General features: G+C 39.4%; 1 protein-coding gene across 1 annotated transcript in view; it reads left to right on the top strand.

The window, feature by feature from the left end:
• LOC111871280 (calpain-C) overlaps positions 1-22733 on the top strand; it is an 87304-nt gene that overhangs the window by 6618 nt on the left and 57953 nt on the right. The window contains exon 2 of the mRNA XM_023864268.2: positions 424-570. Coding sequence (XP_023720036.1) covers positions 433-570 — 138 coding nt within the window. The 5' untranslated portion in view covers positions 424-432. The remainder of the gene's footprint in view (positions 1-423; positions 571-22733) is intronic.

The following is a 22733-nucleotide window of genomic DNA, read 5'->3' as shown; positions in this document are numbered from 1 at the left end:
ACAGTATGTATGAGTTGAGAGTTCATTTCTATTTCAGGTGTCCCTGATGAGTAGATTTCTGTTGTAGGCGTACGTACCGTATGTATGAGTTGAGAGTTCATTTCTATTTCAGGTGTCCCTGATGAGTAGGTTTCTGTTGTAGGCATACGTACAGTATGTATGAGTTGAGGGTTCATTTCTATTTCAGGTGTCCCCGATGAGTGGTTTCTCTTGTAAGCGTACGTACAGTATGTATGAGTTGCGAGCTCATTTCTATTTCAGGTGTCCCTGATGAGTAGGTTTCTGTTGTAGGCGTCCGTACAGTATGTATGAGTTGCGAGCTCATTTCTATTTCAGGTGTCCCTGATGAGTAGGCTTCTGTTTTAGGCGTCCGTACCGTATGTATGAGTTGCGATTGCCCCTGAGATTGTATTTCTGATGCAGGTGTGCCCCATGACGGACTACGAGCGCATCAGGCGCTCCTGTTTGAAGCGCGGGGAACTGTGGGAAGATCCTGAGTTTCCCGCTACCCAAACTTCAGTATTTTACCACCAGACACCACCGTTTCAATTCGTATGGAAGCGTCCCAAGGTAAGCTATCTGTTTCTTGGATATTTTTTTGCTGTAAGCAGAAGAACTAAGGTTGTATTGAGTGAGAGTGGGAGAGCTCCACAGTCGTGTTAAAAAGTATCTTCTTCTGTATATATAAAATTCTTTGATCCTTTTTTTTTTTAACGTCGTCTTTGGGCTGATCGCTGGGAGACCATCACCTATTTCATAGTGCAAAAGCCATCCATGTCCACCGTAGTTTCTTAGCTTAGCAACCGTGTGTTGCCTTAACCACTACGAGGTACCATGGTGATAAATAACAGAACACTGATTAAAGAAATAGAGTATATATTCTTAACGTCTCTATAGTGAGCAAATTGATTTTTAGCACAGTAAAATTTGAGAAGATCGGGGCAAAGTACATCATTTTTTGTTCGAGTTATATGAATATGGTCACAAAAGGAAACTTAACAATTTGTATGTCAACTCTCTTTAAAATATCCACTACCTTACAGAACTTCAGTACCCAACACTGAATGGCCGCCCATTCTGACACATCCCTGCGCATTGTCATTGCGCATTTAACTACCGCCATACTTTCCTCGGTGTCGTCTCGGCGTTTATGATTCATTGTGAGAAGCCTTCACAGGAACTACAAATTTTGAAAATGTGTAACATGTAATTCAAATTTCTTAAGAAGCTGTGATTTGTGTTTGGGAAAATATGCGACTCATTTTAGTAGTTTTGAAAAACTCAAATAAGTAAAATAATGCATGAGAAATTCTGGAAATTTTGGGAACGTAGGTTGCTAAAGAAATATTTGAAACATCCAGTAAATAATATTACTTTAATGGACATCTTTTCCAACAAGTTTTTACCAATACTTCCTCATTTTTTTATTTGTTTAACAACCTGTCTCCAGTATGACAACTCATGAAGCGGGAACAGTACCAGGGACAGTCAGTGCATCGTCCTCAAAATTAAAACTGGTAGATGTCGTATATACAACTTGTATCAGATCAGTTATTTGGGAGATTGGTCGACATGTTTTCATATCCCGAATATTTATATTTTATCAAATACTTGTATATAATATTGTCTTTCCTGTATTGGTGGCTGGGTAGTGGAAAATCATTATCCTGGAAAGAAGAACGTTTCGTCCCAGAAAAGAACGTTTTGGCTAAAAATATTTGTCTTTCGTTATAAGATGCAGGTAAATATGAAGAACACGTACCGAAGTACCATTCTGCACCATTCTATGAAGACACACGGTGGAACTGAGAGAAAGCTCCAGGCATTCTTGAACTCTGTAGTAGAAGCTGGCTGAACGGCTTCAAGACCTTGCCACTTCGCCCACAGGAGAGAGCACCAGGTATCAATTTGGTACGACGATGGTTGTCCCAAAACCTATGTGGATATGGCAGCAAAGGGAAAAATCTCTACCCAGTCATCCTGCCTGCAGCCCGTCTCTTTATTAAGGTGTGGTTTATTAAAGCATGAAGATGGCCAACCACATCTGCCTAGTGCAGAGGTTAAGAATGCCGGGAATTTTGTCTCCAGTCCCCCATTCATCTTCATAACGTTCTTAAGTTCATGCAGAGATTTCCCCCTATCTTTATCCCTTCACGCACTGAGAACTGCATATATTGTTAATCCTCTAAGGTCGAATCCTTCGGAACTTTAAATACACTACCGCAGATATTGAGAATTTTCAAGACCTGAACGCGATAGAGTCAACGGTAAATGACCTCAGCAGATTGTACACTGAGGTTAAATTACATATACGTAATTCCAGCATAGTAGCATGAGTCAGACAAACATCTGAGAATTGCTTGAGGCGGGCACCAGTTTGCTGAGTGTCCTGTCACTCCTCACTACAGCCGCGTTACGCGCCTTGGCAGACTGCAGTTGTTCCTAACGGTCCCTGGTTCCTCAATCTCTTTTGCTCGGAACCAGAAGACCCACATCTTCAGCACACCGTTACCACCACGTCAGTATACCAACAGAACACGCACATAATTGCACGCCACAGAACTTTGCTTTGCACTAGCGATTTCATTACGAGAAAACGACAGGTTAAAATTACTCCAGGCATCTGAAAGTTCGTGGTTTCACGTCTCACTCGAATTAAGGAGATAATCAGTTCGATTCCAGGCCCGGCAGATGCTCTCCAGTGTTCTCCGTCCATATTGGCTAGGAGAAGGCAATTATTTTTACTCTCGCCACTGATGTGAATATTTCGAAATGACCTAAAGTCAGACAACCTCGCGAGAAAGTTCTGTAGAAAAAAAATGCCGGATAGTTACAAGTTGTTCGCATTAACAGAATAGCCCAACATTCAGGACAATCTAAAGAATAACGTTAACAGTCACCGTATAACAAGACAACCCCCTAATTTTCTAACGAACAAATCGGCAAAGAATGTTTTGCTTTGATAAAATTTAATATGTAATTTAGTGCCGAGGCTGTAAGCAAAAATAAATAGAACATTATTGTTAAAAAATCACAAATTTGAAATTTAATTAGCAGTTAGAAATTCCCATAATCATCTTCATTATATTTATTCATAAATATCCGAAAATAAGTCCCCCTTTTCTAAGAAGAGGTATTTGGGAAGAAAATTCTCGCCTTATAATCGAATTAATGCTGTAATTCCGACTCAGCAAACTAAATTCTGAATGATGATCACAACTTGTTCGAATAAGTGTTAATCTAAATGTCCACTGGTACATCTCACCTTCTCATAACTAGTCGTAGATCTATCTAGCTAGGTTCTACAGTCCTTTTTTTGGACCTTGGCCACGTTTCAATTTCTTAATCCTATACACAGTCCGTAGGACTCCTTGGACGGGGGATCAGCCAGTCGCACTGCCGCTACCTACACGCACAACAACACAAACACAGAATAAATGCAAACAGACATCCATGCTTCCAGTCGGATTCGAACCCACGATCCCAGTGTTCGAGCGGGCGAAGTTGGTTCATGCTTTAGGGCGGCCGCAGACCAACTGCGTCAAGACAGACATCAAGGCATGAGACAAAAGATGGAGTCTTGCTTCATCCATGATTCGTCAGCTTGAAGCTGATGTCAGCATCATGACTCAGACCGGTGTGCGGCGGTTTTCATAATCTCATTCGTTTCAACTGTGCTCCTTTCTTTGCGTCATGTCGCAGACATCGTGTCTTGACTGTTACATGTCTTGACGCATGCCAGTGCGTAGCCTACCTTAGAGAGCGCGGCTACTGTGATCGGCAAATTGACGTAGATATGCTGTAGGAGATGTAAGTATAAAATAAGCGTAATTTGGGCAAGAAATTTGCGTTTTGACTAAAACCTTCATTATTATTTATTTATAGACTTGTTTATTCATTGCCATTTTGGTCCTTTCTCTGTAATGTGTATGAGAATGAGAAACTTGTAAATGTTGTATCATTAACATCCTCGTGGGCAGAATGTTTCTTTTGCGGGCCGTGATTTGGTGATGGAATTCCGAGGTTATATCTTAAAATGAATCGCAACATCTTCCAGCAATAGTCCTCCGGAGTCATCATTTATAATGGTCCTACCATATCTTCTCTGAATCTCCATCAGCAGGCAATGCGGTAAATTGCCCGACAAATAAGGAGATATACAAAGTCCTGGTTACAATCTTGATGACAACCTGCAATCTTTTTCAGACATTTTAGCAGGTTTTCTTCACCTATGTAACTCAACATTAGCATAAAATTAGTGTGTTACAGCATAATAAGAAACACATTGTTTGAATTTATATATGTATTCATTTATTCTTTTTTTATATGAAGATGATTCTAATACTTTGGATTGTATATATATATGCTTTATATATACATTTTCAATCCAACCTCACAGTCCAGTGGATGTACACGTGTATGTGACAAATAGTGTAAAAGGTATCATAACAGGGTGCCATAGCACTTTAACCCTTGAATATTAAAACAACACAGATATCTGGAGCTATTAATTATAATTGAAACGAGACTGCAGTGAATCTGTTTTTGTGTCAATAGTTGCATTAATATCCTAAGATATATCAACCTAAGAAATAGCAAGTAACAAGAGGATGCAGAAAAATGCAAAATGAGGAGCTTCTTAATTTGCTTCTCCCAAAATAGTATTACCTACCTATCTACCTACCTACCTACCTACCTACCCACCCACCTACCTACCTATCTACCACTCGGCACTGCAGCCCTGGGTGAGCCTTGGCCTCCTCTACAACCCATCTCCACTGCTCTCACCTCCTCATCTTCTCTATCCATTCTTTCACCTTCATCTTCTTCAGGTCGTTCTCAACATTGTCTAGCCATCTCATCCTGGGTCTTATATTATTACCTACCTACCTACCTACCAGTCGGTGCTACCAAAAATATTATTGGACTTACCAAATCAGGGATCATGAGATGGCTGCTACATTAGCATGCATAGGTAAGCCGACAAATGCATATTAAATTTTAGTTAGAAGAATTAAAAAAAGACAACTCAACAGGCCTAGTTAAGTTAAGCTAATATTCAAGAAACAGACTGTGAAGATGTGAAATGAATTTAACTAGCCTGATGTTGTATCCAACGCTGGGTATTTGGAACACGAATGAATTTTTGGATTCCCTAAAAGAAGTTGCATTGATTGAGCAACTGGGGACCGTCTGCTCCTGAAGAAGGATTCTGGTACATTAAGTTAATCTGTTCGATTGTTATATAAGAATAAACATTGTACCATGTATTTCGACACTTCATGAATTATAATTTTTTCCAAAATGTTACTGTACACAGGTTGAGAAACAATGCACTGTGGCGTAGGTCCAACTACCCATACATTAGGTATAACTAAGGACCAAAATTTGGAATATTATTTACTATTTCATTACCTAAATGTCAGTAAAATATAAAGCACGTTTCTTAATGCTAACAATGCAATGAGGCAAGTGGCTGAGCAGGTGTGTGTCGGCGCTTAATAGCGTTTCACTGTGCACGCTCTCTCTCTCTCTCTTTCTTCCTACTCCCTTATCCTCGCTTCAGTTAACATTGGCCTTTTCTTATTCGTAAATTGAAACCACACGAGTTTTTTAAATATTGCACAATTATAACGTTGTTCTTTTAAAATGAACAACTGCTGCTCGCATGTATTTTTTTACACTCCCTGAGGGTCTATTAGCAGAAACTGACTTCCATATAAATCAATGTAATCATGAATTCTCTTAATAAAATAGGTAAATCAAACTTCAGACTTAGTTCGGCTTCTATTATTGCATTATAAAGCTGTATTTCACGCGTCACTACTACTGAGTCGATGTTTATGTTCAATATTCCTTCCTATAACGGTCTTTACATTGTCACGAAAGAGACCCAGTCGCCATGTTGGTACATTATATTATAATCCATAGGTCCTATAACCTTAACAGATATGTACAAAAACACATTCATACTTGTTAGTCAATTTTGTTGCTTAACTGCTTCCGGAATTATTCAGAAGCTGACAGTTTTCAAGAAACCTTTCGTATTTTATGGTTCCCGAATGTTCGTTACCGTCTTCAAAAGAGCTCGCTACTGTATCTTATTCTGAATCAGTCAGATCAAAGTTCACACCCATTACTTCATGTCTTTATAATATTTTAATATTGTTCTAGGTCATTCAAATAGTTCCTTGAGAGTACCGACAAAAATTTCACAGGCTTGTATGTTTTAAGCCGGTCACGGTAGATGAGCGGTCTAAAGCATGTACAGTCTTTGCTCGCTCGGAAGTCTGGATCGTGGTTTTGAAGCCCATTCAGGGCATGGATATTTGGTGTGTGTATGTGTTTATTCTGTGTTTGTGTTGTCCTGTGTTTAGGTAGAGGCCTTGCGACGAGTTGATCACTCGTCCGAGGAGTCCTACCGTCTGTAAAATGATCAAAATAAATTAAAAATACAAACTCGACACCGTAGGATATAAGATGAACAGCTTAAGTAAAGTAAGTAATGTATTTCTTCTTCCCCATGCGTGCTTCATGTTCTGCTCATCCCCTTGGCTTGTTTATTCAATAATATTCGGTGAAGGATATAAATTTTGAACCTCCATGCTGTGTAATTTCCTCCGTCACCCTGTCACTTACTCTTTCTTAGAGCAAAGTTTTATTCACAACACTTTGGTCTCTTCCTTCAACGCTGCTAGTGTCGATAATACAGCACCTCGCTTTCAGTGTTGAATCCAACCTAGAAACTTTTAAAATTTTTCTTGAGCTAGAAGTTTTTGAGTGCCTTATTTAAAAGCTAATTCATATGCTTTGGCATGTAATAATTTTACGTCGTTCAGGCCCCTTTTTGCAGTTTCTTCACGTAACCACGATTACCACGAAAGTATGGTCATCTTTGCAAGAGATTATAATGGACTCGGATTTTATTTCTTACTAAAGAATGATTGAAAATTCTTCTCCTTCGTTGGACGGATTAGGCCTTCATACCTTTTCCCATTAGCAGTTGCTCTCAGACTCTAAACCTTACAGAGAGTTGGCAGGACTCCGTTGGACAAGGGATCAACCAGTCCCAAAACTTTTACATCCACAAGAAAACACACACAGACGAAACGCAGACATACAGCCATGCATCGGGTAGGACTCGATCCAACGATCGAGCGGGTGAAGATATTTCATGTCTTACACCGCGCGGCCTGTGTGATCAGCAGTTGAAAATTCTGCGAGAAAAATTAATGTTGTCCCGTAACACGTTATGTTGTCGTATAGATAGAGTGGAAGTAAATATCCTCGTATTCCTTTTCTCGATGAATGGAAAACGACACGCTCTGCTGTTTTCTCACCGGTAAAATATTGTTCTGCACTCATTACATAAGAGACATGGGTGGGTCCAAGAAGCGATCTACCATGGTGACGAAGAGAAATTATATTGCGAATGAAAGTCAAACGGCAAGTAGCCCAGACACTTTGCGGACTGAAATATCATGTCTTTGATAGTCTCCATTTTAAATTTCCAACAAACTTGATTTGTGAGTATCGCCGGTAGCAAGTTTTTTCTTTCTAAATTGTTACGCAGAAAGACTTAACTGATTCTTGGGTGTGGTGGGGTTTCGGGTACCTCCTCCTAACATGGCCACGGATGACGTCCGTAGAACAGAGATCCTTTTTTGTATGAAAACCAAAACAGTATGCAATTGTTAGCTTTCTTCAAGTGGAACGTCTCTTTCGCGTCACCTTCCCTTACCAGATGTTCTTACAGCTAATATAGAAGTCTGTACCGTCAAACAAGGGGCGCCGTCTTCACCTCACGTGTTCACGATTTCCTGTGTGCAAGAACTCTCTACGTGGACGGAATGGTGAAGACGTGACAGAATGTTGAGTTCCCATGCCATGAAGAAAGTGTCATTCCCTTTGATGACCACGCCACAGACATCAGACTATTTGACTGTCATGACATTGCCAGATTAATGTTGTACGTACTTCCAGAATTACTCATTACCTTACGTATGAGGTTTACATTCGCAGGAACTTCTTTTTACACGCCGCGTCCCCTGATATACGCGACGCTTTTGCTGATTCAGAAAAAATCGATAAAAAGAAATATAAGTTATCAAATTATAGGAAGGAAGTTTAGTATTGCTGACCCCTTAAATACAATTGTTAACCACGAACGATAAGGAAGCTTCCTGTAATGACCATGCTCCACCTATCTCTAGCAGTTAACCTCCAGAAACTTCCATTCCCATTTAAGTTAATTCCACTGGCTAACATTCAGAGACGTTCTCTTTTTGTGTCAGTATATGAACAATACTTGTAATATAAATTATTTAATTACATATTTACATATTTCAATTTTATTACTTTGTAACAGATCTTTTCATTTTTAAAATTATCCCGAAAACAATAATAACCAAGTTTATCATTCAGAAATATTCGTCCATTAGCTTAAACCCAGATTTCAACATTTAATCTAAGGAAGAAATGTGCTTCAGTTTACGCACGTTACGCGGCGTATTCCAGAAAAGAAATTCCTGGTGTATCTATTTCTAGTTCGAACCCTAAATGTCGTTTCCTTCCTACGAATTTGTCAGTCTTCCTTTTCTTGGCTTAGTTTGCGACACCGTCAGTATCAGGATGATACGAGTGCAGTGTCGAAAGGCAGGATGATTGGTGAATGATGAATTGGAGCGGATCTAGAAGGAAGCGATCGCGGCCTAATCGAGATGCTATCCGAGCATTTGTCAGAAGAGGATGAGGAAAACCATTAAAATTCTCAGCCAGAATATCCGGTGTCGTGGCCGAGATTCAAACCGAGTACCTCCCGAATACAAAGTAGTAGTAGTAGTAGTAGTAGTAGTAGTAGTAGTAGCAGTAGAGGTAGTAGTAGTAGTAGTAGTAGTAGTAGTAGTAGTAGTAGTAGCAGTAGAGGTAGTAGTAGTAGTAGTGGTGGTGGTGGTGGCGGCGGCGGTGGTGGTTGTTGTTGTGGTGGTTGTGATTGTTGTGGTGGTTGTTGTGGTGGTGGTGGTTGTGATTGTTGTGGTGTTGGTGGTTGTTGTGGTTGCGGTGGTAGAAATTTAATTCACTGCTTTAAGATACAGGTATGGAAAGGAAAAAGAAAGGAAATAAGAAAGTAAAGGACGAAAATGCGAAGAACTGAATTCCTATTTAATTTCATCGGGCTTTTCCATTAGTATGACATGCAACCCATTAATAGCCTGGGTAATCATAGAATAAGGACAAGACACCAGGAACAAACTTCACACAAAATAGGGCGAACGGGAACAATTTAACACATTAAACACTGTAGAAGTTGATGGAAGATCTTGACTAACATTGATGAGTCGAAACATGTCGGTACAAACGAACATAAAATACTTTAAGCGTTGATGGACATTATAGTGGTCTTTCCATAAATATTAAGCAAAGAGAACGAATTACGAATCTCTTCATTATGCTATTTCAGCGTGTTTACCTCACATCTCTTATCAGGTTAATATCCTTACTTGGGAGATGATGCATTTATTAGAATCATGGGAAATGTTTTGATTTATTGAGTACATATCAGAGTTACCCCTGAAATCATGCAAAGCGGTTGACACTGCGTTAACACCATCACAATACTTTCGAATTTATTGCACAGTCGTTCAGTGATGCATAAGTGAACACCGGAGTATACCAATGATTTATTTGTGGATTTATTTTTCATTTGCTTTTATAACGGAAATTGCTATAATATCAGGTTATAAATTATATTTTGTTGTGTATGTAAAGTTTGTGATTTGAAATCGTATAAAAAGATAACTTAATTGTCCCTATTTCATTATATGGTATTTCCCCAAAGAAACTGAAGGGTAACAAAGCTCGTTTACATTATCATGCTGTTTTGGTTTCTCTGACGTAATTTGCCGTAAAATAAATCGATTGTATAAGAATGAAATGTAAATTAAACCTAATGTCGAAACCGAACTTGTGTTCCATAAGCATGAAATGAGCTCAATCTGATACGGTTTCTGTGTTTTACATTACCGTGTCCCTGCCTTCCGATCAAATGAGTTGGTTCCAACCACAAAAAAAAAAAAGACACAGAACGTATATATAACAGTAGGTGTAATTCGTGCACTTCAGTAGCCACAAGCAAACTAAAACAATAAACTCAATGGAAAATGAAGAAATTAAATTAACCTCAAAGATATGTGGTTAGATGTCTTCTGAACTGTCCCGAAGATGCATGCGTGCAGCTGATTAAGCTAAGCGCACCAAGTTCCAGTCGAAACTTTGTATTGTGCATTCTTAATATGAACATTTCTGTCTCATTCGACCATAAGATGAAACCTGAAATAAACAGCTCCATGATACGATGAAGATGTATCATGTTTAGGTTTATGACATTTCAGTTATATTTTAATAACTATTTACAATACGGTGACCGTACACTTCGGCTTCTTTCGTATGGGCTCGCACGACATCAGATTCTTATTATATTTGTGCCTACTAGAGCCAACAAGACATGTTGTAAATCCATGGAGCAGAATCCTTACCGAAACGGTGGGAAATTGTTGGGAAATTTCTCGAATTTTGTGGAACACGAAGGTTCATATTTTCTTCACAAAACCCCGCCCCTGGATCACACATGGGCCAATTTAATCGAGACCACATTCACCGCTCTTCGTTAAGTTTCCCCATTCAATTCCACACATTCCCGAGTTTCTTGGACCTTCCTAATGGCGCATTCTAAAGCAAAATATAACGTAAATTAAATCGACTAGTGTAAACTTTCCAACTTAACTTCATTTGTTTGAGAAATGTCCAGACTCTGGAGAATAATTTTAGTCTATGAAGAAAGCAGTTTTCTGGGATTTGGCACCGTGTATATGTGGTATTAATCAAAGTTTCGGAGGAACGTATCGCCTCCATCTTCAGGGTAGAAGGAAAAATATAAGAAATCCGCAAGCGAAGACTGCAGTCTGCTTTTACCGGTTCTCACGGTCTTTTCGCTTGCGGATTTCTTATATTTTTCCTTCTACCCTGAAGATGGAGGCGATACGTTCCTCCGAAACTTTGATTAATACCACATATACACGGTGCCAAATCCCAGAAAACTGCTTTCTTCATAGTCACCGCCGTGAAAGCCTCAAATCTTACAATTTTAGTTTAATTTGCTAGTGCAAGTGCGGACATCTATGGGTACATGGTTTAACGCGTCAAGGCATCATGGAATAGAGAAGTATAAGTAAATTGGTCATAGTTCTGTAAATGTAAATCAGTATAATATGTAATTCCAGAATCGACTATAAAGAGAGCGTAGCTGACAGAGATTCTAGTTAATGTCTCACAGATCATCAACAATAACGTGCCACATCTGAATTCGAGTTTGGGCTGTGGTATCAGCTCTCGCATCTAGTGTTGTTTCCATTTGTCCTTCCAAGCTAACTCCGGGATAGTAGGCTTACATTGCGCTATTTCACGTTTGCTTCATTCGCAGTCCATTTCAGTTCACATTACGCAATAACCATTAGGTAAAATTAAAATCATTACATAATTCAGTCTGACAGACACAGAGAAATACTCAATAATCACGCTATTTACAGACACTATTAGATGATTTTAACTGTTCATTATTCATCTATGTTTTGTTTAACGCATCAACACTTATAATCTCTCTACTATCCTCTTATCATTTGGATTAATCTCAGTAATATATAATTCTCAGTTGTAATTTTTGTTATAGCAATTGATCCTTCAGGGTACCATATAGTTTGGGATTTCTTGGTCAGCTTATCGACAATCAGCAGCTCTCGAACTAATCTGATCTGCAGCACTAGTTAGCCCTTTAAAATAATGCACAGTATAAACACGTATACAACAAGAATTCTGCAATTTGCCCTCAGAGCGTATATATATATTTCCTACAATTCTCAGAATAAACAGCATGTACTTCCCTAAACAACATTAGCCGGTTGTTCTTTGTAATAGAGGCATAGACTTTCCTGTGAGGTGAAAAGGTGAAGTTGTCACTGTACTTAACTAATTAAGCACAACGCCATGAAGGCTTATGGGGGAGTGGATGTATAGATCCATATATCCTTGACCTCGGCACTAGTTGGAGGTGAGTTGTCAGCTTCACGCCCCTGCCGCTTTACCCCCGGGGGAAGAGCTCCCGGTGCCCATTGAATAGGAGGCTGGGTGGGCCCCAGAGCCGGCCTGGACGACGTGGAGAAGAGAAATTTCTTGATCCTGCCGGGACTGGAACTCCGATCCCTCTGTCGTCCAGCCCGTAACCATTCGCTATAGCGACTGCGCTAAGGTATAATTTGAAATTTTAAATGCTATTTGGATAAATTTTATACTCTAAGGTGTTAACAGTAATAACAATAACAAACTGCTTCCTAAAATTCTTGTGATGGGAAGTTCTGTTATTGATGTTTGTTCGATATAAAAGGAAATCGGCTTGTGTCTACCGCCCCTGTTTGTCTCGTTTATTTCTTTTTAATAATTCTGAAAGGAGTCTCTTAGCAATCTTGAGGCTAAACCATAACTCAGTCCGTTTCACAGATGATAGCTACAAGCTAGTCAACGAACACTCCTTAATTAATTTCATTGGCATTTGACGGCCTAATCTGGGCTAGACATGTTTTTTTGTTTCTCTGTAGGACATAGCTGTGTGATGAGGAAATCAGGTCAACGCTTGTCGGTACAAGTGAAATCACACATGAAGAGAAACAAGATACAGTTTTGCTTTATTTTAAATGTACCAACAACATCCTCGCAACAAAATATTTCGTTAGAAAGGTCGAGAGAAAACCCCCCGCCTCAGGTTTGCACGTAGGCCTTCAAACACAGGTTTTCTTGTTGGTATAAGACCTGACAGCCGGTCACAGTAGCCGAGCGGTCTAAGGCATGTATTGTCTTCGGTCGCTTGGAAACCGGGATCGTGGGTTCGAATCCCACTCAGGGCATGGATGTTTAGTTTGTGTGTGTGTGCGTTTTTCTGTGTTTGTGTACAGGTAGAGGCCTTGCGACGAGTTGATCACCCGCCCAAGGAGTCCTACCGAATGTGTAAGATCTAGAAAAACCGAAGTGAACGGAGAAGTTCATGGAGGTAGGCCTAGGCCCACTGGGGCTGTAGTGCCAAGGAGAAAAAAAAATTATACCTCACATATATGTGAATTACGACGGAGCCGAGCAAGTTGGCTCAAGATTCTGAGTTGCATTCGGGTAGTGCTCGGTTCGAATGTGGGCCAGAACATCCGCTATCCTGACTTGAGAATTTTTGCGGGCGTCTTTAATCCCCCAGGGAAATGTCCCTATGGTACCTTAAATTAGGTAATCACCGTTTCCTTCCAGATCATTTAAATTTTATTATACGCTATTCAGTGGGGTTTAGATCATACCTCTGCTGGTGCAAGCCTGAGTATTACCGCTTTGACTATAACAATGCTATGAAATCACAATGGTATGTACGGCCTATGATTTAAATAATATAATCAACATGAATTTAATACACTTTTTGCTTGGATGAGTAAGAGTGGTTCATATGAAAACATACTTGCTATGTTCAACTTATGTTATATTAAGCTTTACGATGTTCAGACATGCTAACAGCTCACTATGAGAGACTTCGTTCTATTAGAGCAACAGTGGATAAGAAGTAAAACGCGTAGCTGTAAAGTAGAGTTGCTGAGTCTCCGTCCGTTTGTCTGCTTGGCAATTTGTCCACTGAGTGACATAGATTCCGCCTCGTGCTGGAATGTAGCCGCAGCTTCCTCCAAACCTAATTGAAAAAAATTGTAGAATTGATTATTTTATTATTATATTAAACATTACACATGACGGTAGTCCTCGTAATTGCTTCATTGGAAATGTCATTACTGATGCAAAATTTCTGCATACAAATTAGGCTTAAGGGTGAATCATAAAAAGTGTCCTAATCGTCCGGGAATCCATTTGATAGAGCACACAGCCGTATATATTTGTATTTCAATTATAAAAATATATAAAGAGCCGAGAAGATAAAGTTTGCTTGTGTACAAGCGCCACACCTTGAAAACTTACGGGAGAATTGGTGTAAATCGTCACGAATTCCTTACCTTAGACTTAGACGGAGGTAAATCGCCAGCTTCGGGCTCCAGGCACATTGTCACCGGATGCGTGTTGCCTAGACGTGTGGATTGATCACTGAGCCTGTCCGGACGCAATGGAAAAATAATATCTACTTCCAGGGGAAATAAGACTTCGGTCTTCAGTCTTGCAACCGCTGACTTCCTGAGCCCTCTGCAAAGCTTTCAGTTAAACAGTCTCCTGCCCACAATGCAACGTTAGCCATTGCGTAGGTCTACTCAACGACGCTCTCAGTAGCTCGAAATGGGTCCGCAGAGAGTCAGATGGTAGGATGATTAACGAATTGTGAATTGTAAGGAATGTGAAAGGAAACGGCCGTGATCTAATTTGAGGTACGAAAAGCGCCGTCTTCTGGGATGTGGCACCGTGTAGATATTGTGTGAACCTAATTCTGCAGCCACTTGCTAACCCTGGTTCCTCGCTCGCAGACTATTCTACCCTGAAGATGGAGGCAATACGTTCCTCCGAAACGTCGGTTCACACAAGATCTACACGGTGCCACATCCCAGAAGATGACATTCTTCGTAGTCACCGCCGTGAAAACCTCAAATCTTATATAATTTGAGGTATGTTATCTCGGGTATCTGCCTGAAGGAGCTGAGGAAAGGCACGAAAGTCCACAGTTAGGATAGTTGGTGTCCAGGCAGACATTAAGTCCATTGGACCTCCCGATTAGGCCTACAAGCCAGAAGTGTTACTTGTTGTGTTCGAGCTTAAAGAGAAATTCTCGAAGGCCGTGGACAATGACGGATCACCACAGTCAGACTCATGATGGTGGCCCGCGGCCCTCTCCAACCCTCATTTGTATGTGGACTAGAATACACTCTTCCTCATGACGGAAACATCGTTGTCGGTTCGAACACAAGATGCGGATAATATTCATTATTCCTTAGACAAATATCTGGGTTGAATCCTCAATGTCAGGTCTGGTATGTAAATGAAGGTGCAATTACTGTAGTGCATTTCGAAACGCCAGTTCATATTGATTTGCTAAGTATTCAGAGGCAGCGTCCTGATACTTTCACCAGAGGAATGTCGGAATAGAACCAGAATCGGGACGTTTCGCGCAAATTGTAGCTGCTGCTTATGCCAAAACTTGCTACAGCTTTTCCCAAGAGCTTTCACGTGACATCATATTACAATATCGTTCAATATCTCAACGTATATAGAAGTATATTTTTACCTTTACAGAACTGTGAGTGTGCAGACTGCTTTTACCGGTTCTCACGGTCTCTTCGCTTGCGGATTTCTTATATTTTCCTTCTACCCTGAAGATGGAGGCGATACGTTCCTCCGAAACGTCAGTTAACACCACATATACACGGTGCCAAATCCCAGAAGACTGCTTTCTTCATAGTCACCGCCGTGAAAGCCTCAAATCTTACATTAGAATGTTGTTACGTTCGTGTAGCTTAATGTGTCTCGTACGAGAAATAGTATGTATTATGATCTCAAATGTAGCATATATTAAAAAAAATTTAATAAAAGCCAAAAAGTTGTAAAGGGTCTGAGAAAATTGTGACATAATTTCGGAGAAGGCGGATCGTTATTTCGGATAGGTAGTGTAATTTTTAATAAATGTAATTTATAAAAAAAAAGAACCATACGCCTGTGAAAGGAACAAGAGAAACACAGGTCTACAATACGTAAATATTCATATTTTTTTATAAAGAAGAAACGGCCATAGATCTACTTAAAAATATTAATTACATGAATGTGTGAAAAATAATCACATAGTTCTGAACAGAACATCAAGCTATGTCCTTACATAAAGAAATTCATTTCGAGTCACAACTCAACTTCGACTGCATATCGAGTGCAATACTTGAACAAGTAGGTCTCTTAAGAAACCCGTTTTCTTCTCTTTTACAGCCTGCATTGCACTCTCATGGAGTCTGTTGTCCACTCCTTTCTTTTAGTAACAGTCACCTAATAATTAAAAAACACCAAGACTGTACAATATAAGGTCCCTAATTTCGGATGTTCGATAGTCGCAACTACGTTAATGTCTGAAACAAGACAACGCACTACTTATCTAAACATGGCGGCATGACGAGGAATCGAATGTACGTATATAAGGAATTTCATATAATCAACAGGCAAGTTCAAAGTGACTCATGGTTTCGAAATTGTAAGCTAAAATATTACATCAGAATTATCAGAAAGGCCAATGGTAAATAAAGAAAACTGCAGCTTCAAAGTTCTATTTACCGCTGCTGAGAAGTTGGTCGTGTAGGATTCATAAAGTCCCGTGGCCCGCTGCAGCAGCGCTGTTACTTCCTAAAATTCACGATATCCGAAATCAGGTGCCTGTTCGAAATATGTCGTCTTTATACTACTGATTCCGCCGAAAAGTTGAACCAGCTCCGGCACACCCCTGATGTGTGTCTGTGTGCGCCCACGTGTGTAAGCTACATAGGCCTACGTAATATATTTATGCATGTGCATAGATCCAAACAATATAGGTATTCATGTATATATGTCTGTATGTAACAACTGTAATTTATTTAGGCCTGTTTGTATGTAACGTATATATATATATATATGTATGCCTACATAGTGATTTATTTTAATTATGAAAGGAGGCTTTGCGAAATACTTAGGCCTGTTTTATATAGCGTCGAGTATGATGAAGTTTATGAATGTTATGTGAATAATTTTCCGTAATGGCCTATTTTAAAGTAATATATCAGAATTTGCCATGAATTGCTGAATAAAACTAAGATAAACCGCAGTCAGAATATCTGGTCTCTGGGCCGAGTTTCGAAACCACGACCTCCTGTACACGATGAATATTAGAAACTCAGATCTTATTAATCTATTTTTTTATTTGTTGCAGACACAAATCCACGGTTTGTATAATTAATATGCAGTAGAGATAGCACACTGTTTATTCATAAATTCTATTGTTGAAACAGAGCTAATCAGCGGAACTGATAAGCGTAATTAAATGAAGAGAAAACAACGCAAACATTGCATACATGGGATAGAAGAACCTTGAAGCATTTCTTTTTTATATTTGAATATGTATGTTATCAACGTAGACAGTGAAAGAGATCTTAATGAGGTCTTATATTTTGTATTATATAGGCTACCTTTCTCGCATCGAAAAATACGTGACAAAATGTCGATTGAGTGGTGAGAATCAAAATTATACAACCCTAACGACTTTTAACCCGATTCCCCATTTCAGACTTTATCGAAATCTACGTATGGCTTAGGAGATAAAATATACAAGGGGACAGTAAGAAATATTACCTCCTCATCCTTCGTTTATTTTACGAGCACCATGGAAATGCCACTTTAAAATTGTGAGTTTCAGTTTTGGTAGTTAAAAAAAGGACATAGACGCCAGCCCTACAGGCATTGCTCATAGATGCAATCCTGTCAACGGAAAAATTTGATTTGCTGGTTCTGCATGAATGAATCCACATTAATACTTCATTACGATTCTGTTCTGACGAATTCATTACATGTGGGAGACAGGGTTGCTCTGTCAGTATCATGACTAGGCTACGTGATGGAGACCGATGTTCGATTCCCAACAAGGATACGTTTTCTTCTCATCTCCATTGCGTTCAGACCGGCTTTGAGGCCCACATACACTCGCCTGTTAAACTGGTCCCAAAGCTCTTCCCCGGAGGCAAACCAGCCCGGTCGTACAGCTGACAATTCGCTTTCATGTAGTCCTGAGGTTAAGAATGCGTGGAGTTATACTTCCATTCTCTGATACGCCTTCGTGGCTTGGCGCTTATTTAAGCACAGAGATAACTTTACCTTCCTATGTAGATAGGCACACTTCCTACCACGTAGCATTAATGTGAGATGGCTTGCAAGTCTAAGAGTAGAAAAGTTACTGTTGTAGGAAACACCCACCCAAACCCCAACCCCCACGTTTCGTGCATGGAACTTGCTCTTCCCATATTAGGGAACTAACGCTGTGCATATCGCAACTTGCATTCACCGCCCTCTACCGAGAGTTCAAACTCGATGTAAATGTCCACTGGAGACATTTATACCAGACGTCAGGTGACATGTTGGTTATAATTGGGGACCGGATTTTTATGCCCTAATGCATTTATTCATGAGAAACTTCCAAAATATGCAATTAAAGAAATTCACACCAAATATTAAAATCGATTTTTAATTTTTTTTAAGGCCAATGTTAATTTTATGTAATCATTGAATTACTTACTTACAAATAAAATCTGTACTTAAATATAAATCATGCAACAAAGCCATTTTTTTTATACAAGTTATAAAAACCAATGGTACTCATATTTAGCACTCCAAGCTTTGAACTTCTCTTCTGTTGCAGTTCACAATTACTAAATCTTTCAGGTTTTCCATAGTTAGACGCCTCCTGTTGTCTCGTAAGTTGTCCTTATGTCGGGAAAAACTTCTTTGCACCTTACAAGGACTTAAGAGCGCATGTACAAAACCGCTATTTGCTCCACTGTTAGTGGTTTTTTACTTGGCAGTTCAGTACGTTTACCGCCTAAAATTTCTTCGATTTCACAAATTTGTTCATATCCTGTTTTCTTTTTTAAGAATGATTTGTACTTTTTCCTTCACTGCTTCACCAACTCCTCCAGTAATCGAATTCAATTTTGAAACAGTGGTTCTGAATACACTTAACGATTGATGCAAAGTAACATTGCTCTTGCTTGTCTCTAGTGAGGAAATGGCGGATGGAAGGTGAGAGAAGAGAGCAGATATATAGGAAAAATTAGTTATTAGTTCTGCGTTTTTAGTACATCTTGGGCAATTTGAATGGATATTGCTCTTTTGGGATAAGATATATTCACGACATTCCTAACTGTTTCTAAATGTTCGGTATAATAACACACTGCATACAGCCACGTGCCCCAGCGCGTTAAAATTGGTTCTGGCGGAAGTGGGAAGTTCAGTGCTACTGCTTTAAAAGCTTCTTTTCTATATGGTGCTTTAACAAACACCTTCTTCACAGAAGACACCAACTTGTCAACAAGCGGAAAATTTGCAAGAATTGTTTCTGTAACACGGTGCAACCCATGGGCAAGGCAAGTCAAATGTATCATATTTGGAAATATAACTAAGAGCAGGACAGGCTTTGATCATATAACTTGCTGCATCAGTCACAAAGAGCAATATGCGCTCATACTGAATGCCATTCGGCCATAGTAAATTTATGGAATCTATAAAATATTCTGAAACTGCGAAGCTGTTCGTGGTTTCAAATTGCTCTACCGCAAAAATGTATGGGGTATATTGTTCATTCTTATCAAGGGATCCAATTTAATATTTGCAATAAACCGGCCCTCATAGTCTTGTGTTTCATCGGTTGATACACAGAATTATCTTGAATCTCATCTATAATATTTTCAACTGTAAGATCGTAACACTGCTTCACGTAATTTTTGCGCACAGTAGATTCATCCGGCACTTTGCACTGTGTATACTTCTCTATGAAGTATCTCAGGGTAGGGTTGGTTAGTTTCCACAGAGGACATCTGCCGCTAAAAATATTGAAATGTAAGTTAATTTTCTTACAAATTTTCGACCGCTAAAAATGGTATATAATATGAAATAGAAATCACATTAAGATTAATTTTTTGAAGACTTTCCCATATAATGTAAGCTTAAATTTAACTAAATACTTGGATTTTGATTTAATTCTTATTTGAGTTGTGTGTTATCACGATTATTTCTTGAATTTGTCTTTCTACTGTTATCACAATACAGATAATAAGACAGAAAATATTACTTTAGTAAATGTCAATGAACCGTTGCAAGAAATACTCTTCAGAAATACAGATAAGTGTAATTTGTAATGCCGTATCTCTGTTCTTGCAGTAAATGAAGAGCAAGGCTGATAAAATATGTTAAACGGGGAAGAACACGCGTGAAAAATATTTTTCACATGCAACTCTATTACGGTTTCCTGCTCAAATTATTTCCCTCGTGTCGCTAGATGGTCGTCTCATCTTTCCGGCTTCTGCGAACAGACATTTCCTGAATTTACTTTTCTCCTAATCTTCTCATGAACCTCTTTTATATTTTCATGTGTTGCTCACAGATTGTTTTGCTTTGAATTTTCTCAAACGATAATTTACTTAAATTACAATCTTTCCTAAAATGCTATAAATTTGGAACAGAGTTTCCTATCATTGTTGAGCACGATATCTTGTAGGTCTGTCATTTAAGTAGACAGCAACGCGTAATTTTACGTAGAGCTCATCAAAACAGTGTAACAGTTTATACGCATCGACACACCTGAGGATGGACGTCTGTGGTCGAAACATGTCGTGTCGGTGTTGAATGGTGAATGTTTTAATGATTGTTGCATTATTGACGGAATAAATACATAGACGTTTAATGTCTTACTTTATTACAAACTTCACTTTCGTATGGTACATCATTTCTTTCAAAATGGGAGTATCAAGTTCTACTCGTTGTTGCTATTTCTGCACAAGCAGTTAGCTAATTTTATGAAAGCAATATAGTGTGTGGAGGACGCTCTACAGGCGCGTTTGAAGAAGCTAACGAATTGAAGTCTATGAAAATGCAACTTGTTAATAGAAAAGCAGCGTTGTTAATACCCTCTAATTTCAGGAATGAAACGAGCCGCTTAGAAGAAAAACTGTAGGAACATCCTACTCACAACGCGTCCTTGTGTTTTATGAATCTTTCGAATATGTAGTCCCTCTTGAGCCATGGAAGGTCCTTTGGATGATACACTGGTATTTGATTGGATGAACATGCATGTTTTCCTTAAGTGAAACATCGTCGAAAGTTCAGTTCTGGTTGAGTATCCACACTGTAAGGCCATGATGTAGAAGTTAAACTGTGCAAGTGGTCCCTTGCAAAAGCCTTTGGCTTTGTGTGTTCAACCATTTTAATCAGATTCATCCGCTAACCAAGATCATCCAGTGTTTGGCTGAACATTATTTTTGTCTGCCCGGAATATCTGCTCCAGTGGAAAGGGTGTTTTTTGTAAATGAAACAAATGTAGTCGCCCGAGAAATGTCGTCTGTGTGTTCAAGGTTGCTTACTTATGGCGGAATTACAATTAAGTTTGAGGAAAACTGTACAGAATATTACATCAAGTTACAAAGCAACTAGCCAGTACTGAAGGACATGCACTCGTCGAAGTACCAGTGATGCTAAGGTAAATAAGAACAAGTTGGACAGAAGGACGACAGTGGCTAAAAGGTGAGTTTTCCTGCTCGTTATTTTAAAGACTAGGTGCGGTCAGTTTCAGAATGTAAATGTGCCGCTCCCTTTTCCCCTCATCCCGTCTCCTCCATCATTCCTCTTCAAAGTATCTCCCGGAATTCTTTCGAACATTATGATCACCCTGGCTTTCAGTTCTGATTCGGGCTCTTTGATGCATTTAAACATTCAGGAATAACCAGTCTACTGCCTATTATGTCGAAGTTTGGCTCGTACAGATAAAATGAGTTAAATAATGCAAGCTAAAAACAGGTGTACAATTTCAGTCAGTAAGAGTAAGCCCGGCCGGTCACGGTAGCCGAGCGGTCTAAGGCATTCACTGTCTTCGCTCGCTCGGAAACCGAGAACGTGGGTTCGAATCCCACTCAGGGCATGGATGTTTAGTTTGTGTGTGTGCGTTTTTCTGTGTTTGCGTACAGGTAGAGGCCTTGCGACGAGCTGATCACCAGCCCAAGGAGTCCTACCGAATGTGTAAGATCTAGAAAACTGAAGTGAACGGAGAAGTTTATGGAGGTAGGCCTAGGCGCACTGGGGCTGTAGTGCCAAGAAAAAAAAGTGTAATGAAGGTCATTNCGCTGTTAAGAAACGACAGGTGGGTTGTGGCCTTGCTGACAGACAATAAGATCAAAACAACAGATCTATCTTTCCTGGACCAAACGTTACGTAAATGTAGGACCAAGGTTGGAATGTGGGTCGTTTCTAGTGCGGGAACAATAGCATTATGCTTGCAGCTAATGGAAAATTTCCTTCACAGACCCAGAATTCTATAATTTTATCTAATACAGCAAACCTTTGCCCTAAGCTGAACCTGGGTCAAATGGAGACTGGTATTTATCAGAAAATTGCTCTTCTTCTCAGGATCTCGGACAATTCGACCTATAATTTGGAAGTGACCGGTTCGAATTTAGGCTGGCAAGTCGACCACAGCGATTGAGGCTTTTTTTTGGGGGGGGGCGGTTTTCTCGGCCACTCCAGGAAAATTCCGGGTCATTACTTTAAAATAGGCCATGACCACTTTTCCTTCATATTTCAAGTTCATTATTCATCATCTACTCATTATAAGCTGATTGTTTTGAACTACTGACCACATCGTTAAATAAACTACAAATAAGTTGTCACGCGGGAAGAGAGGAAGACGCATGTAAAATTATCTTACATAAAACGAAATTATTTAACAAAGGAACTTGAACCTGGAATAGTCTTGAGAGTAATCGGTGAAGAACAATAGGAAGACGAAAACGAAATAGGAATGGAAAGTGAGAAGAATAAAGAGGTGGAGAAGGAAGGACGAAAGGTGTTGATGAAAAGTTAACAACTAGGAGAAGAACTGAGTTATTCAAATCCACTGATTTCCTCTGTCTCCGTACTTGTCTTGTGGAGAAGGGATTTCGATATGAATTTCT

This window comes from Cryptotermes secundus, unplaced genomic scaffold, assembly GCF_002891405.2.
Source record: "Cryptotermes secundus unplaced genomic scaffold, Csec_1.0 scaffold825, whole genome shotgun sequence".
Lineage (NCBI taxonomy): Eukaryota > Metazoa > Arthropoda > Insecta > Blattodea > Kalotermitidae > Cryptotermes > Cryptotermes secundus.
This window is presented reverse-complemented; position numbering and strand designations above follow the sequence as displayed.